Source organism: Podarcis melisellensis (assembly GCF_964234715.1).
Source record: "Podarcis melisellensis genome assembly, chromosome: 14".
In the NCBI taxonomy this organism is placed as follows: domain Eukaryota; kingdom Metazoa; phylum Chordata; class Lepidosauria; order Squamata; family Lacertidae; genus Podarcis; species Podarcis melisellensis.
This window is the reverse complement of record NC_138546.1, coordinates 367,266-384,642: the sequence shown is the minus strand read 5'-3', so window position 1 is coordinate 384,642 and position 17,377 is coordinate 367,266. Positions and strand designations below refer to the sequence as shown.

At 50.9% G+C, this 17,377-nt stretch overlaps 2 protein-coding genes across 9 annotated transcripts in view; one reads left to right on the top strand and one right to left on the bottom strand.

Annotated features, from left to right (window-relative positions):
• The window catches only part of KATNIP (katanin interacting protein), a 32,794-nt gene extending 16,283 nt beyond the window's left edge, over positions 1–16,511 (bottom strand). For 2 of the 6 annotated variants that reach the window (XM_081889062.1, XM_081889067.1), the window contains exons 1-13: positions 16,368–16,511; positions 14,327–14,403; positions 12,847–13,016; positions 11,764–11,858; positions 10,808–10,942; positions 9,732–9,854; positions 8,016–8,253; positions 7,532–7,672; positions 6,124–6,320; positions 3,309–3,418; positions 2,512–2,584; positions 1,976–2,188; positions 371–511 (exon numbers count right to left, since the gene is read on the bottom strand). In XM_081889062.1, the coding sequence (XP_081745188.1) occupies positions 371–511; positions 1,976–2,188; positions 2,512–2,584; positions 3,309–3,418; positions 6,124–6,320; positions 7,532–7,672; positions 8,016–8,253; positions 9,732–9,854; positions 10,808–10,942; positions 11,764–11,858; positions 12,847–13,016; positions 14,327–14,388 (1,698 nt within the window). In that variant the 5' untranslated portion in view covers positions 14,389–14,403; positions 16,368–16,511. Of the gene's footprint in view, positions 1–370; positions 512–1,975; positions 2,189–2,511; positions 2,585–3,308; positions 3,419–6,123; positions 6,321–7,531; positions 7,673–8,015; positions 8,254–9,731; positions 9,855–10,807; positions 10,943–11,763; positions 11,859–12,846; positions 13,017–14,326; positions 14,404–16,122; positions 16,164–16,367 lie in introns of those variants that run through there. The other 4 variants (XM_081889063.1, XM_081889064.1, XM_081889065.1 and 1 more) reach the window with 4 other exon arrangements.
• A 76-nt stretch (positions 16,512–16,587) lies between these two features.
• GTF3C1 (general transcription factor IIIC subunit 1) overlaps positions 16,588–17,377 on the top strand; it is a 37,822-nt gene continuing 37,032 nt past the window's right edge. For all 3 annotated transcript variants that reach the window (XR_014163030.1, XM_081889046.1, XM_081889045.1), the window contains exon 1: positions 16,588–16,823. Coding sequence is in view for 2 of the 3 variants with exons in the window: in XM_081889046.1 (XP_081745172.1) it covers positions 16,603–16,823 (221 nt within the window). In the remaining variant the exon portion in view is untranslated. The remainder of the gene's footprint in view (positions 16,824–17,377) is intronic.

Below are 17,377 nucleotides of genomic sequence, written 5' to 3'. Positions count from 1 at the left end.
CCACTTGGCGGCAGCAGCAGCAGCAACAACAGCAGCAGCAGCAGCAGCAGCTCCCAAGTGGGTTTTTTTTTCTACTGCATGATATCCTAGTAACTTCTCTCTCTCTTTCTGATTGTGCCCAAAAGCCAATTCAAAATGGAAAAGGACTGTCCAAAACTCTGCAGGCTCTTTTTGTTGTTTGGAAATTCTCACGATGCAGCCTCAAGGGCAAGTCTTGTTTTGAAGGCGTCATCCAAGCATTTCTGCAGCTTAGAATGGAAGCAGTGCCAAAAAACCTCCTCCCCTCCCCTCCCCTCTCTCCAAGGCTAATAACAGCCGAGTACAGCACATGCCGCACCCCGAGGTGCCCACGACCAAAGTCATCACTTACACTGGGCACAGGGGTGCTGTAATTCCAAATCCTGATCCGGGACAGACCAAAGTCATCAGACAAGCTGGGATTTCGGACCACGAAGTACAGCTGCACTGGAGGCTGGAAGAGGCACGTCCAGGGGAAGCGCTCTTTGCTGACCTAGGAGACACGGAAGCAAACCCTCGCAGCAGATGGCTGGGAAGGAAGGAGCCTGGCTGCTGCTGCAGCTTGGAGAGCAGAAGGGGAGGCCAGAGGAGGGCAAGAGCCGCATGCCCACCTGCTCCTAGGGAAACCAGGCTTGCCTCGGGGAGAGCCAGCAGCAGCCTCCCAGCAGCTCCAGAGAGCCGCTGCCTGGGTCAAACGGGGGGGGGGGGGAGGGACTTGTTCTAATCAAAGTAAATCAGCTTTGCAGCTTGCCAGGATCCCAACAGGACACCGACTTGCAGATTAGCAGGCGGGACCTTCAAGAGCGACAGGCATTTCTGACCACCTCTCTTCTAGACGGCAAACTTTTCTCAAGCAGACTGAGTTGTCGGGCACAGAACAGTACAGATTTAAATGTTTTTAAAGCCTTAAAGAAATATCCGTGCTTCAAGTGATGAAAGACGCCTGCCTGCTTCTCAAACAAACAGAGGCCTCTTCAACTTGCTTCTCCTTGCCTGCCAGCTCCTTTTGATCCTGCTCCCCCCACCTGTGCACTTTGACCTTCATGGGTAAGAGGGCCCTGGCATGGAATGCAGCAAAGCTGGTGCTACTCGCCCCCCCCCCCGGCCAGGCCTCACCTATGGAGGCTCATCCTAGCCACTCCTTGCAACAAGCTGAGCAGAGGGAAACAAATGCTAACACTAATGCTAATAATAATAATAATAAATTATTTGTATCCCACCCTCCCCGGCCAAAGCCGGGCTCAGAGCGGCTAACAACAAGTAAAAATAGCACAGTGTACATAAAATCACACAGGCAATTAATTAAAATACATTCTAAAATCAATTCAGAATCAAATTAATGGCAACAATTGGGTTAGAGTTCTATGAGGATTACAGAAGGAGAGAGGGGGTCAGGCTCTGCCTTGGCCAAAGGCCTGGTGAAACAGCTCTGTCTTGCAGGCCCTGCGGAAAGATGTCAAGTCCTGCAGGGCCCTGGTCTCTTGTGACAGAGTGTTCCACCAGATCGGGGCCACGGCCGAAAAAGCCCTGGCTCTGGCTGAGGCCAGCCTCACCTCCCTGTGGCCCAGGATCTCCAAGATTTTTTTATTTGAAGACCGTAAGGTTCTCTGTGGGACATACTAGGAGAGGCAGTCCCGTATGTACGAGGGTCCTAGGCCGTATAGGGCTTTAAAGGTTAAAACCAGCACCTTAAACCCGACTGTGTACTCCACTGGGAGCCAGTACAGTTGGTATAGAACCGGGTGAATGCAAGGAAGCTGTGCATGAGATCAGAACAAGTCTGGTGTTTCTGGGGAGGGGGCTGAGATAGGCTGCATGGCACACTCTCTGTCCTGAGGAGTTGAACCAGGAGAACCCCCGGAGGCAGGTGCTGTTTGAAACCCCCCACAGGGCATTTGCTGAAATGGAAGAGGGGCATCCAGGCAGGTGAGCCCTGGATCCTGCAGGCAGAGCCTACCTTGGAGTTCCTGTTGACCAGGCAGCCCAGCTCTCCTGGCATGTCGGCGTGCCGGATGTCCACGTCGTGAGGAGACACAAACACTTTGGCGTGGTGCAGATCAAAGAACTCCACTTCCGTCAGGCCCACCCTGGTGGCGTTGCCCCAGTTGGAGAGGATCTCCACGGTGATGTAGATGGCATCCCGGACCTCCCTCTCCAATTCCAGCTGGCCCTAGGAGGGTGAAAACTGAGCGGCCGCCACCACAGACGCTGATGCCCCAAGGGGAGCAGCAGGAAGGCGAGGGCAAAGGGCCTTGCCACATGGCTCCTCTGCCCTATGCCATGCACAGAGCAAATCACGCAGCCATGCCAAGGGATCTGTTATTGAGCCTGCCATCCCAACCCTGGCATGGCCCATCTGCCTAGAGCTTCTGGGGCCTTCATCCCACCTGAGGTCATTTCACTTCCACTACTGATTTCTTCAGGGCCTGGGGAAGAGGATGACTCACTGGCACAGCTGTGGCTTCTGCCACTCATAAAAGCCTCCTTCCCTACCAGCACTGGGGAGCTGCGGCAGGAAGACTGGCTCTCAAGCTCTTGCAGCACTTTCAGAAGCTTCTTCTGTTGCCTGAAATAGGGAGCAGAACAGTCACAGGCCGGACTCTGGCAGGAAGTCCCGAGACGGACAACTGAAGGCCCAACTCAGCTCCTGCCCTGGTCCCTGCACAGCCTGACCCTTCTGGCAAAGACCTGGACCACCGGGAGAATGAGGTGCAGCTCTGCTGACTCGGCTGAGGATGGGCAAGATCTGGGCTACCTTGCCAAAGATTGGAGATGCTCTCAAGAGTGAGCAAACTGGCCTGAAACTCCAGGTCTGTTCCAGGATAATTTTTGTTTAGGAGCAGATAGGAATGTGTCCCCCTCAGGTATGACACCGTGTTCCCCACTTGTGGGCATTCTGGCCCAGACACCTCCATGTGCCACCATCGCCCGTGTGCTGAGCCCAGTCCCCAGACACCCCTCTCTTACCAGGCATTGGGGGAGAAGAGCCAATGGCCCCAGCACCTCACCTCCAACCTCAGAATTGGCCCCACAATGGACTGCAACCTCTGCCCGCCCCACCGGTCTACACATCCTGGATGAGGCCCTCACAATGGCACCAATGCCATCACCTCGTGAGCCAGGGCTTCTTCAACATGGACAGGATGATAAGGGAACCCAGCAGAGACAGGGGAAGGCAGACAGGGGATCCACTTGGACCTGGTTGCTTACTTGCACATTCCAAACCTCCTCCTCCCGCTTGGCTCCGAATTGCCCCTGGAAAAGGATTCAAAATAAACCCACACAGCCACCTGTTTCCTAGGTGTCCAATCCTCTCCATGGCCGTGGAGACGACGCTTCCCTCCTGCAGCTTTTGAGGAGGCTCATTTGTTGTGGACGCAGGTGGCAAAGGCGACGGCAGCTGCGAGAGGGGGAAATGCAAAGACAACAGGTCACAGGGTTGCCAACACCCCTCTGGGAGCTCCAGAACAAGCTTAGGCCAGAGCATCCAGGACGACAACCTGGCAACCATGCATTTCCAGGGCACTTTGGTAAACAAAGGTAAGGCAGTCACGTGGCAGTCACATGTGCCCCGCTGTTCATCCTTAGAGGGCTCAGGGGGGCACTCCCTTCATGTACGGATCGCCCAGGAGCCTGGCAGTCGAAATGTGGCGCTTCCTCCCTCTTGTGGGCTGCCTGAGGTTAAGGGCAATGTGGCCCTCCCTCCCAAGATAGCAGACCAGCTGGATGGGCGCTGAACCCTTCTTCAACAATGGCAACAGGACAGCAGCTCTCCACCACACTGGAGGGCAGAGACTAGCTGAAGGAGAGAAGGGCAAGCTCCCTCCTGCAACGCTGCTCTCTGCCACCCAGCAACTGCAACCTCAGGCAACTGCTTCACTGCACCTGCTGGTGGGGCTGGCCCTGAAGAGAACTCCAGGTGGTTAAGGACACCTGGCTGCCAGGTTGTTCCTCCTCCACCACCATGGGATCCGCCCTATATCTTGATTTCAGTTGTCTCTACACTAGGGTTGCCATACGTCCAGATTTTCCTGGACATTTATTTTTCTTCTTTTTTCTGTTCTCTTTTTCATTTTTTTGTTTGTTTCCTTTTCTTTCTCTGTTTTTGTTTTTACTTAGTTTATTTTATCTTATTGTATTATGAAAAAACTTTAATAAAATCTTTTTTTAAAAAAAGAGAAAGAAGAAGAAATACTCAAAGAGAAGAGAGTCAGAGATGGATGGGAGTTTCTTAAGGATGAAATACTGAAGGCACAAAGGCAGACAATCACAGCAACAAAGAAAAGTGAGAGGCACGTATTACAGATGAGTTGAGATGTAAGAAGGGAATGTATAAGAAATGGAAGAAAGGGGAAATCACAAACAAGGAGTGTACACAAGCAGCCAAGAAGGAGCTCAGGCTTGCAACAGGGGATGCTCATCAAATGTTTGCAGACGTTACCAAACTGGGAGGAGCAGACAATGCCACAGAAGACAGAATCTGAACTCAAAATGACCTTAACAGATTGGCGAACTGGGCGCAAGTCAACAAAATGAATTTCAATAGGGACAAAGGTAAGGTTCTGCACTTAGGCAGGAAGAACCAGATGCACAAATAAAAGATGGGGACACCTGGCTGACTAGCAGTACATGTGAAAAGGATCTAGGGGTCTTGGTGGATCAAAAGCTTAACATGAATCAACAGTGTGGTGCAGCGGCAAAAGAAGTAAATGCAATTCTACGCTGCATCGATAGAAGGCTGGTGTCCAGGTCAAGGGAAGTCACAGTCCCACTCTATTCTGCCTTGGTCAGACCACACCTGGAATGCTGTGTCCAGTTCTGGGCACCATAATTTAAGAAGGAGGTTGACAAGCTGGAAGGTGGGTAGAGGAGGCAGACCAAGATGACCAAGGGTCTGGAGACCAAGCCTGATGAGGAGTGGTTGAAGGAGCTGTGTAGGTTTAGCCTGGAAAAGAGGAGGCTGAGAGGAGATATGATTGCAATCTTCAAATATCTCAAGGGCTGCAATATGGAAGATGGAGCAAACTTGTTTTCTGCTGCTCTGGAGGGTAGGACTCGAACCCATGGCTTCAAGTTGCAAGAAAGGAGATTCTGACTAAACATCAGCAAGAACTTCCTGACAGTAAGAGCTGTTTGACTGTGGAACAGTCTCCTTTGGGTGGCCTCTCCTTCCTGGGAGGTTTTTAAGCAGAGGTTGGATGGCCGTCTGTCAGGGATGCTTTAGCTGAGATTCCTGCATTGCAGGGAGCTAGACCCTTGGGGTCTTTTCCTACTCTACAATTCTAACATTCTATGATCCCGCCCTCTCTGCTTGCGCTTTTGTGGGGGAGCAAAGTTTGTGTTCCTTTTGGTTCTTCTCGTTTGGACAAGACTTCCATCTCTGAGGGCTTCTTTGCCTCTGCCTGTTAACCATGCTGGCCTCCTCTTGGCCCTAGAGCTGCCTTTCCTGATCAGAACTACACGCTCCAGTTGAGCTTTTAGACAACTCCTGAGCAATTCCAGTGATCTGGCCCTCTTGACTCTGCCTTTTTAGCAGCCTCCTCATTTCGGGGGAATTTCCTCTTTTGGCAACAGGCAGGCAGGGACAGCGCAAGGAAGCAGGAGGCTTCCCAAATCACTGCCACTTTAGCACATCTGCTGGTAGAAGCAAATGCATTTCATGCCCAGCGGCACTGCTCTAAATTTACCTCTGCACCCTCCTATTCCCATGCAGTCTATGAAGACTTTTGACTGTTCAAACTTTCACTTTTGATAAACTATTTTGCCTCTCCTGTCCCCCAGCCCAAGGAACTGCCCCTCTTGTTTTCCAAACAACCCCTTCCTTTTGCTAAGTCACAGAGGGAACCATTGGCGCCCCCCCAGCTGACTACATTTGGGATCAGGCAGCAGGAGGAGCCCGCTCTCCATTGCCACAAAAGCGCCAATCGTACAAACTCTTCCAGGGCTGCCCTCAGCAGCTGGGAAGGGGTTTGCAGTCCTCAGCGTGGCACTGGCAGTTTATCTGCCAGCAGAGAAAGCTTGCAATGGGCAGGGCGAGGGCGGGGTGGGTGTACACAGGGAGCGCCAACTTGCTTGGTGGGGAGAGAGATGGCTTCTGCTACTGACCTCAGCAGAAGCGGCTGGCTCCAGCTCAGCCCTCAGGGGCCCAGCCTGCAGCTGCCTGCAGAGAAGCTCCTTCTGGAGGGTCTCGTTTTCTGCCTGCACCGCCTTCAGGACCACAGAAGCCGAGAGCACAGGGTCTTTTTTCTCACACACGTTCTTCCGGGTGGCTGAGAGAGGCCTTTCGGATCGGCTGATTGGCCCTGGTGCCCAAAAGAAGCAGAAAAGACTTTCTGACCATTTTCTCAATGCGCAAGTGAGTCCTGCCCCAGGCTAAGGCTGAAAGGGCTCCTGTGCCACAGGATAGGAAATGCCCAGAGGAGGAAGAGGGGGCATGTCTTGTATGTGATGCACAGCAAGGAAACCCAGGGCTCTCCTATGCACCACCCAGGGCAGGATATGGACCCTTCTCCCTGGCGCAAGCCTCCAGCCCCACAAGGATGCCAGAGAGGTCAAAGCAGCTCCCGCCCAGCTCCTGCCATTTCCCCTAAACTAATAATCTGCTGGGTGCAAGGATGTGACTCCAGACATAGAGCAAAGAGCTGAGGTGGGCTCCACTCAGGTGTGAGCAGCAGAGGGAGAAGAGGACAGTCAGGGCCCTGTGCCATTTCCGCCAAGGGGGGAGGAAAACCTGCCAAGGAAGAGGCAGAGAAGGCATGAAGGAAGAGACAGCAGCTCAGGGGAAGCAGAAAAATCAGCATGGAGGAGAAGGAGGAGGAGGAGGAGGAAGAGGAAGGCAGGGCAGCCGCTTGAGAAGGATTCAGCTGAAAAGGAGGGACACAGCAAAGAGGGAAGAAAGTAGATAGAGTAGCCTTTTGAGGAGCTTGCAAGCTGTAGAGAGAGGTGGAGTCAAGAGGCATTTCTCTGATGACAGGGCTGCTGGGGCATATTTGAAAGCTGAGCTCTTTGAGAAAGAGAAAGACAGAAAGAGCCGGAGAAACATGTGCAGCCAAGAAACCTGTGAAGGGCTATTTGTGGAGAACCATCTGAAGTCAGATTTGATGGCGACTTCTGAGGGCTGGTGGCTGCTTTGCAAGCCAGTCTTCCCAAAATTGGCATGCTCTTGGGGGTTCTATATCTGTGCAGTGCAATGCTTGAAAATGCTACGCCACAAGAGAAAGACGTCAGTCGACTGCCAAGAGGCATGCCCAAGTCACACTCCCTTTCCTCTCTTCTCTCTGCAAGGAAGGCTTTGTGTGCCTCACTAATGAGATCCCAATGGGCTCCCCAGCGAGATGGTGATACATGACAATGAGAGCATGAATGCAAGCAAGCAGCACACCCAGCTGGGCCCTTGCGAGGCAACAGGACCTGCCTGTGGTCCCTTCTCATCCTCACGGCAGGCCCCTCCTGCAGCCTCTGCATCTCCTCAAACTTTTAGGCGTTGCAATGAAACAATCACCATCTCCCTTACTGGAGGGCGTCTGTTCCTGATCCTCCTGGTGCAGGCACCCAGCAGAGAGCGGCCGAGCCACTTGGCTACCAGGTTTGGTGGGGACGTAGGTCTCAGCGCTGCCCTTCCTTTTTGCAGAGAGGCTCCGCTCCTTCTTCAGGTCTACGGAAAGACAAACAGAAGTGATGCCCAGGCTGGCTTCCTTGAGGAAAGGCAGCACGAGCTCACGGGGAGTGGAAGAGGCAAAGGCAATCAGGCACTCCCCAAGGTACAGGGGAGGCCACTGCTTCTCAGACGCCGCCTATTTTGGTACCATGAGAGAGTGGGAGTGGTGGAAAACAAGGCTAATGCCAGCACGTCACCTTCCACCAGCACATCCACAGTCAAACAAGACAAGACACAAAAAGGGAAAGGGAGATTGGCAGAATTCTCTACAAGCAACACAAAATACACTCTCTCTTTCCTCTCTGGTCCAAGGCAGGCAGTCCGCCCCCTCTGGACTTACTTTGGCAGTTGGGCTTGAATTCCAGCACAAGGAGAGAGGTGGGCGCAGCTGCTGCTGGGGAGTCTCCTGCGTTGCTGAGGAGAAGCCCAGTGCCTTCTCCAGAAGACTCAAGGGGCTCCTCTGCCTCCGAGGCCCCCGCAGGCACGTCCTCCTCCACAGAGTCAGAGGTCTCCCCTTCCGAGCAATCTTCCTCCATCCTCTTCTGATTCACGCTGAACTCCAAGTTCTGCCGGAGTTCCTGCCACAAAATTCCAGAGAGACAGGTTGAAAATCTCACAATAGAAAAAGGATCCAAATCAAGGCTGCTACCTGGCATCCATTTACCTTGCAGAAAACCTCAGTAAACTCAATGTGACTCTGCTCTGGGTTGACGCATGTAAGATTCTGCTATAAATCCCCTTGCGTATCCAACATGCTGTGACAATGAAGAGGTTCAGGGTGAATCAAAGTCTGGCCATCAGGAGGCAGCGGCTGTTGCTGGGAGCTGTTAGCTCTATGCAGGTCCCAGGAATACCCAGAATCACAGCTAGGAGAACTCAGATGAGTCACCCAGCCAAAAGAAAGCACAGTTTGCAGAATGAAGCTCAAATCCTCAGTTCTCTGCACCCCTTGTTCTACCAGAGCTTGTTTATTTCTTCCTCACCCCTTTTTCCTCGTGTATTTTGTTGTTTAGACTCAGCCTTAGAGAACTGTCTTACCAGTGATCATTGCAAAATCACTCTGGGAGACTTTTTGACTGAAGAAGAGGGATGAGTCTTGCCAAGCCCTGGCCTGTGACCCAACACAGAGTCCTCAGAGGATGATCCAAGCACCCGACAGGTCGAGGACCCTGAGCAGAGGCAGGGCCCCCTGGACCTGAGGATCACCCTGAGAGGCCCTTCAGATTGACATCTAACCAAAAAAAACCTAGAACCACCAGAGGAGGTGGAGCCACCCCACAGGCCTTGAGTGCATCAGGGCCAAAAGCTTCAGGTCCAGTTCAAAGAGCACTGGCATGTGTGCGCTTATGGATGCAGGGTCATTGGTCTCCTTGTGAGGTGGGTGTCTACTCATGATTAAGCAATCCCCAATATTCCTTCACAACCAGCAGCTGCGCTCAATGTGTGGCCTAGGAGGTCAAGGTACATAAGTCTTCCAGTTTCAGGAAACAATGCAGAGTGCTGACCCCTTGTTGCTTACAGCTTGAGTCTAGTCTGCCTTGCTGTGCCTTGCCTGGCCTCCCTGGGACATTATTGACCTTGGACTCTTTCTGGACCTTGACTCCGGATCAGGTCTGCACTTAGACTGATGCTCTGCGCTTTGCCTTGGTTTGAGCGGACTGTGCTGCATGAGCAATCCTGTCCTTGTTGGAGAGTACTTTGATGAAGGTTTCTATACCTGGGACCCCTCCCTGCCACAGCCATTGAGGGTATCCTTTGGAGAATGACACAGGCAAGAAGGCTGTCAATAAATAGGACAGCATGTAGATGAGGGAGACTATGACTGCAACCCTAAACACGTTTACCAAGCCATAAGCCTGATGGAACACTTGCAGTAAACAGAGCTAGGTTGTGCAGTAAGAGAAAACCCCTCTCTCTTTTCCAACAGGGGATCAAGGAGGGGCTGTCATTGTTGGGGGGGGCACCTATGAAGAGCTCCTGCCCAAGTCCAGCAGGGCTTTTGATTCATCTCGTCAGGGTTCTGGAGATGCTGCCCACCAGGCGAACCCAAGGCTACCTTCATGTCCTCCATGCTGAGAAGCAGCTGTTCCTTTTCAGCATAATTGCTCATACTTTGTTCTGCCCTTGGAACGGAGAGGATATGGCCACTGGGGATTGTGCTTTCTGGAGATTTGAGACTCTGGAAACAGACAGAGAAGTAGCAGTAAATAAACTTCCTGATGCTTCTCTGCTTAGGAGAGGCAAATTGCCAAGAGCAAACCCTGGGGATGCTGCCAACATCCACCAGACTTCATTTCCGACACTCTGCAGGGCAAGGTAAGCATCTTGGAGGCAGTTTCTGTCAGGGAGAAAAAACACCACACTTGCAAAAACTGATGAGAGGGGAGAAAGTTAGAGGTACAACATCTTGTGCAAGCTTGGTGTTCTTCACAGAGCACCAGCAAATGATACAGGTTCCCTGCGACGTGTTCCTTCTCCCATAGCTACAACCTGAAACCTGCACAGCATCTGACAGGCCTCCTTGGAATGTCTCCTGCTTCTTTCCACATTCCACCGAGAGACACTGATCATCCAGCTTTTTTCCTCCTCCACCACTCTTGCTTTGTTTGCCATCAAATCTAACAAAGAGGAGAACTTTTAAGCTTGCACACTATTTTGACATTCTGGTGAGCCTAATGCAGCTACTGCTCTAATATGGATTTTTTACAGTTACCTTAAATATTGTTTAAAGTTGCAGACCACAGTTTAGCACAAATTAAAAACAAATCAGCCCAAAGGTAAAGCAGTGGATCTTCATGACACATGCAACAGCTGGTGTTGCTGCTCATGAATGCAAGACCCACAATGGATTCATAAGTTTTGCTGGAGACATCACCTTCCTGTGAAAGACCCAAGAAGAAATATTTGAAAACGCTAAAATTCCCTGGCTGGGTGGCTAGTTTGAGTCTGTGCATATGTACACACAACTGCAAATGTGTGTGTTTGTGTGTGTGTCATGAACTTAAGAAGAAACGAGGCACAAAAATCAATGTAAGACCCTTCTTGGAAGGGAGAATTGTTTCCTGGTGTTAGTGCAAGAGTTTCACCTTCGATAATAAAAGATGCTTTTCGCAAAATGGTGGAGGCACATACCTGGCGAGCGTCATCCTGTTCACAGTCACTTGAATGCGAGCTTAGGCTTTCATAAGGTTCAAAATCCTCAGAGTACTCTGAAGGAGGAGAGACATGGAGTCTGGATCCACTTTCTGTTTTGATCTGCACTGCTTTCTAGAAAATGGAAAACCCCATTGTGTGTGTTAGGTTTGACTCTTTTCAGGAATAAACAGGAATCTGCTACTGCCTTCACGCTGGCAAGTATCCATTGTAATCCCACCAGCTACTATTTGGCTGATGTTCTGTGTCTGCCCTCGCATCCTCTGGGCTCTGGAATGGCCTTAATCCAGTCTAATGGCCACCATTGTTTTCACACTTTCTCTTGCATGCTTTCGGCCCTACATTAACAAGAGGAATCCCCTAAGCGGGATCGAACCAACAGGCTAGAAGGCTTGATGTGTAGAAGAAGAGGAGGAGGAGGATATGATATCCCGCTTTATCACTACCCTAAGGAGTCTCAAAGCAGCTAACATTCTCCTTTCCCTTCCTCCCCCACAACAAACACTCTGTGAGGTGAGAGGGGCTGAGAGACTTCAGAGAAGTGGGACTGGCTCAAGGTCACCCAGCACCTGCATGTGGAGGAGCGTGGAAGCGAACACGGTTCACCAGATTACGAGTCCACCGCTCTTAACTACTACACCACACTGGCTCTCGATGTGAACCTGCAATGTAGGGCTAATGTGGTGCAGTGGTTAGGTTGAGTGTCAGTCTTGGACTAGGCTACAAACTCAGTGCCCAGCTCTACACTTCCCAAGTTAAACTGTCATTTTTCATCTTCATCCTCCAGGGATATTTGTTCCAAATGGGACACTCCTTGGCTCTGGCTGGCTTTTCCCCTCACCCCAGTGATCAGTTTAAAAGCTGCTCTGCCACTTTTCCCAACCAGACTCTGGGGCCATCGAGGAGCAAAGTGTGTGCACCCTCCTCCTCCCTACCTGGAGCCACCCTCGGCGCTGGATTTTACTTGGTGCACTTTGTGTGCTCCTCCCTTGTAGGTTGTCGTCTTGTAACAGGGCTCTTGAACTGGAACCTGAAAGGAAATTTGGAGCAGAGTCTTGGAACAAGGAGGGTTCAAAGCCCTGAGGCAAGGCTTTCAACACACAAACTCTCCTACAGATTATCGTGTGCCCTAAGGACAGAGAGGAACACAGTTCCAAATGTGGGAAAGACTCACACCATGAGGTTACTGAGACTAGCTGCTCTGTCAGCTCTTGAGCTGCAGGGCAGGTGTATCCTCAGCTGCACTGAAGGTTCCTAGAATTTAGAAATTGTAGGGGGGAGGGGCACATCAGTCAAGGGCTGCCCATGTTGCATGTAGCAGGAGTACTTTGGGTGCTTCCTTCCTCTCCCAAAATGCCTTCTGCGTCGGCTGACTAGGGAGCAGCGCTGGTAATGGCAGGTATGGGACACCAGGCAGTGAGCCTGGCAGCTTATGCCCCTTTCTCACTATATGCTTCACCACACACACACATCACAGCTTTCATTAGCTGTAGAAGGGCCTGAGAATGGGGACTAAAAGGGACAGAGATGATGCTGTAGCATAAAGTCACTTGAAGAGAGTTATTGTAGATGAAATGGGAGGGTGGGGTCAACTAGAACAAAATGCCTTTCCTGAGCTGATTCTAGTCTAGGCTCTGCACATGGCAGAAAGCCTGTGTGCCCAAACAGAGAAATCAACCCTTCAGTGGCACGATGCAAGGCAGATGGAGTCTGCTTTTGACTGGGTGATTTACTAAAAAGCTAGAGATTCTCTAAAGTCCACCAATGTGTGTCAAATTCACAAATAAGATGGTGTGATCAGGAGAACCTCTTAAGAGCTGGGGGATGACTTCTGTGTTGAGCCTTCACTCTTGCTATAGACCCTTCACTCTTGCCCCAAGTTTTCTTCATTTAAGGATTCTCAAGGCCAGCAGATATGAGGTGGCACACTGGAAAATGACCACCAGCTTACTATCTGCCTACTCCTGGTGAAGCAGTGCAATGGTGTTTCAATACAGTTATGTCACAAAGGAACTCACAGTTTCCCCTTGCTGTTCGTGTGCCACTTCTGAAAAAGTTCTGAGGGTTGACTTTCTTGCGGTGGTTGGTTAGTTCTGAGTTCGCTCCGTTCACATACAGAATAAACCCTTGTTCCAGCTGCTCCAGCTTAATCTGCATAGGGTCCTTTCTTCTGAGCTCTTTCAATATCCTAAAATATGCAGCACACCAATTTTCTGATTTGAGGGTTCTCCAAGGATCACGTTCTCTCTACAGAAAATGCTACCGTGACGACTTCTGTGGTGAGGCAGAAGTCTCCACAAAGCCATGATGGAGATCCTCCTACAAATAGCTGAGGAATACCATCAAAATTTATCCAAATTTGGGGGAGCACTGAGTGAGAGAAGTAGTCTGCTGAAACCTGCCTCTGCCTCTGCTCAGAGTGAGGGTCTGCTAGATTTAAGGACAATATAGAATCATCTTGCCCTGGAAGGAGGAGTTCCTGGGAATCCCCAAGATGGACTGTTGAGTTTACTAAGCTACTGCTTGCTTTTCTACAAACCTGTTGTTTATTGATATTTTAAATCAATAAGCTGGTTTTCTGCCTTAAAAAATGCTATCCAAGAGCCACCTCCAAGTTCACATCCTTGTCTGCAGTCTGTTTGTGTAGAGGATTCTTGCAGGAAGATCTAAGAAGGAAGACCTTTATGGTCTGAGCCAGATTCTTTCCTGACAGGATTTATTTATTCATTCATACATTTCTAAACTACTTGTCTTAAGCTGACATCAAGAATGTTTGAATAAATAAATCCTGCCAGGAAAGAATCTGGCTCAGAGGCTGCCTGCCTGCCTAAGGTGCTGCTTTCTACCCAGGCCTTTGGCCATTAAACAATCTACAGCCTTTTAAAAGTGTGGAGACTATTACTATGGTTTTTGTTTTCTTCTTTTTCATTATGCCATGTTACGTAGGCTTTTAATGTTGCACACTGCCCTGGGATCTTTGGATAAAGGGTTATATAAGAATTGAATGAATGAATGAATGAATGTCCCATTCACAAGAGGCAGTCAAGCAATGCTTCTTCAGCAGATCTCAAAGAATAGGTGTGAATATATGAAGAAAGAAGGTCTTCAGACAGGCTGCTCTCGTGTTGTTTAGGGCTTCATACCCTTGCAGTAACACCTTAAATTTGGGCTGGTAGCATATTGGCCATTAGTGCAAATTCTCTTGGAGTCAATACCTAGAACAGGATGACTAGGATGTCTTCGTCCAGGAATGACCACGGCTGTCATATCAAAGCTGCTAAAAGCCAGAGAGGCCCCAAGCCTCTAGCAGCAAAGATGGCTCAAGCGCAAGCCCATTCAGAGCAGGCAACTGGCCCATCACCCACAAAGCCTCTGACTTGCCAGGATTCATTGGCCCTTGCCCAGCCTCCTGCCATATCTGAGGAGGCAGCAGGCTGCAGACCTAGCCAGGGCCCCCAAAATCTGTTCTCCTGGCCTGCCGGTCATTCTTCAGCCTACCTGTTTCTATGCTGAAGAAATACTATATGTTGATCATGTTTCTCATCAAAGTCAGTCACCATGTCCTTTGGTTAAGCCTGAAACACAGAAACAAAGCAACATTTTTGCAGGTGCCCTGGGCGGTGTTTATAAAGCTGTCCACATTGGAGGCCACCACTCTATCCCCTTTGGAGTAAATTCCAGTTTAATTTGGCTCCAGATAAAGCAATTCCTTCCAACTGTCCTGAATAATAACCCAACATTCAGCTTCACTGGCTGGCACATGTTGCCCTGCAAATCCAATGCCTGACATTCTGCCTCGGCTGCCTAAGTAGCTGGTGCCTACATGCTGGTTGTGTTCTTGTTTGGGGGGAAGCAGGGAGTCTGCTGCAGGGGGGATGCCTGGCTTTGGGGGTGTCCATGGTGGTGCTCCTTCAAGCTACTGGTGAATTTGTCGTGCCCAAAGTGGCACCTCTCCTAACAGAGAGCTTGCGCAAGCTGAGTGGGGGCAGCTGTGGCGCTGCCTCCTGGGGGGGCCAGGCCATCTTTCCCCACCCTGGTGCTGCCCTCCAGATGCTGTTGGACTCCAACTCCCATCAGCCTTTGGAACTCCCTGCCTAGAGGAGCCAGGCTGCTCCCTCCTTGCTGTCCTTCTGCTGACAGGCAAAGGCCTTCTTTTTCAAACAGGCTTTTGGGAACAGGCTGTTTTCAAGGAAAGGGCTGGTGCCATGCTGTTGTCATGGTAATGGTTTGCATGGTTTTAATTCTATTAATGCTTGATGGCTTTTGAGAGGGAGTTTTTCTTCAAAGAATCATAGAACTGCAGAGTTGGAAGGAACCGCAACTGTAGAGTTGGAAGGAACCATCAAGGAAGGGCTTCTTCTACATTTGTAGCTGTTAATTTATGTGTATGTGTAAACAGCCTTGAGGGAAAAAGCAGGGTGTGTGTGTGTGTGTGCACGCATATATATATATATATATATGCAGGTTTTGGTGTCCTCGGGTGTCTTCCCGTGTAAAAGTTGGGGTGTCTAGGCAACGTTTCGACGAGGTCTCACTCGTCATCTTCATGATGACGAGTGAGACCTCGTCGAAACGTCGCCTAGACACCCCAACTTTTACACGGGAAGACACCCGAGGACACCAAAACCTGCATTCCTGTACCCGTGAAAATCTACGAAAGCAAATATATATATATATATATATATATAGTGACAATAGTTTGGTTTGGCATCTGTCTGTATTGGGAGACAAAAAGGGAGTGCACCATTGTGGGTGAGGTTGAACTAATAATAAGTCAACATAATAATGATAATGAAAATCATATAACTAAAAGAGCATCTCCACCCCCCATTGTTCAGTCTGGACCCTGAGGTCCAGATCCAAGGGCCTTCTGGTGGTTCCCTCCCTGCGAGAAGTGAGGTTACAGGGAACCAGGCAGAGGGCCTTCTCTGTGGGGGCGTCCGCCCTGTGGAATGACATCCCATCAGATGTCAAGGAAATAAACAACTCTCTGACTTTTAGAAGACATCTGAAGGCAGCCCTGTTTAGGGAAGATTTTAATGTCTGATGTTTTATCGTGTGTGTTTTTTTAAAAATAATTTTTATTAGTTTTACAAATAATCACATTGCGTAACATCATATCCTCTTATTAAATCTCTTTGGTGCAACTGAGCCTAAGGACCTCCCTCCCACCCGCCTAATGGTTTACAAACTTAAATTTTGCATCCCTGCATTTCACCTTTTCCTATTCTTGATATATCATTACCTAAAGTTATTACGTTACTCATCCTGAACAGGTAGTAATTTCATCTGACAAATCTTTTTTATCGTGTTTTTAATATTTTGTTGGGAGCCGCCCAGAGTATAAATCAATTATTCTGATGATGACTATTATTATGATGATTATTAATTACGACCAGTCCCTGCAGGCAGCCTGGCCAGCGGTGTCGGCGGTGGGGCTGCCGGTGGGGACGGGAGTCCGGGGCGCCCGGAGGCCTGTGGAGCCGCCCGCCCCCCCCCCCGGGCTCCTCCCCGCGCCCTTTCCGCGCTCGCCCCCTACCCCGTCGCCCCGCACTCGCCGGACCCTCCCGGGGGCGCCGCGGCCCTGGCAGGCGCGGCGGGGCTCACTCCATCTTCCTCCTCCTCCTCCTCTTCCTCCTCTTCCTCGCCCCGCTGCCAGGCGCCGCTGTTGGGCCGTTGCCATGGAGACCCCGCGGGAAGCGGCGCTGGGCGGGGCGGGCGCGTCACTTCCTGTGCGCCGGAAGGAGGGCGGGCGGGCGGGCGGGCGAGGCGCCATGGAGGCGCTGTGGGCCGCGCTGGGCGAGGTGGCGCTGGAGGGCCTGGACGGCGTGACCCCCGGGGCCCTCTGGGAGCGCCTGGCCGGCCGCGTGCCGCCCTTCCCGCTGCCGCTCGAGCCCGACGCCCGGCAGCTCCTCTGGGCCTCCCTCGCCGCGCACGCCCAGCTCCGCTTCTACCTGCTCCCGCAGCCCAGGCCGCCGCTGCACCTCTACGACCGGTGAGCCGGGAGGGCCCCCAGGGGTCATCTAGTCCAGCCCCCTGCAGGAGCAGCGGCGCCTCGGGCGGACGGGAAGGAGAGCCTGCCCCGCCCCCCGCAGAAAGCTCTTCCCCAGGGCTCGGATGTCATTCACGTTTCTAGTCCTGGGGAGGCCCCGTGGCCGGCTCCGCCAAGGTGTGGGAAAAGGAGTTTGAGATAAGACTGGCGGTATCCTAGTGCCCCCAATGCTCCAGTTCTCGAAGAAAAAAAGCTTCCAGTACTGTGTACCATTGAGTTCCTCCAGGAAAAGAAACTGGATGTACATTTCCAAAATATAAGATAAAAAAAATAAAAATAAAACCTACCCAGAACAACAGTGTTTTGTGTTGTGTAGGCTCCTGTGATGTAAGTCTTGGGCCCCGCCTGCTAGCCTGCTATTCCCTAAAATATCACTGGTTTGCTCCTTTCGATATATAGGGTGCCTACATTCTGCATGTGCAAATGGCTTTAGATTAGGTCCATCAATTATCATATAGCATATCTTCAACAGAAAAAAGCAACAATTTGTTGTTGAC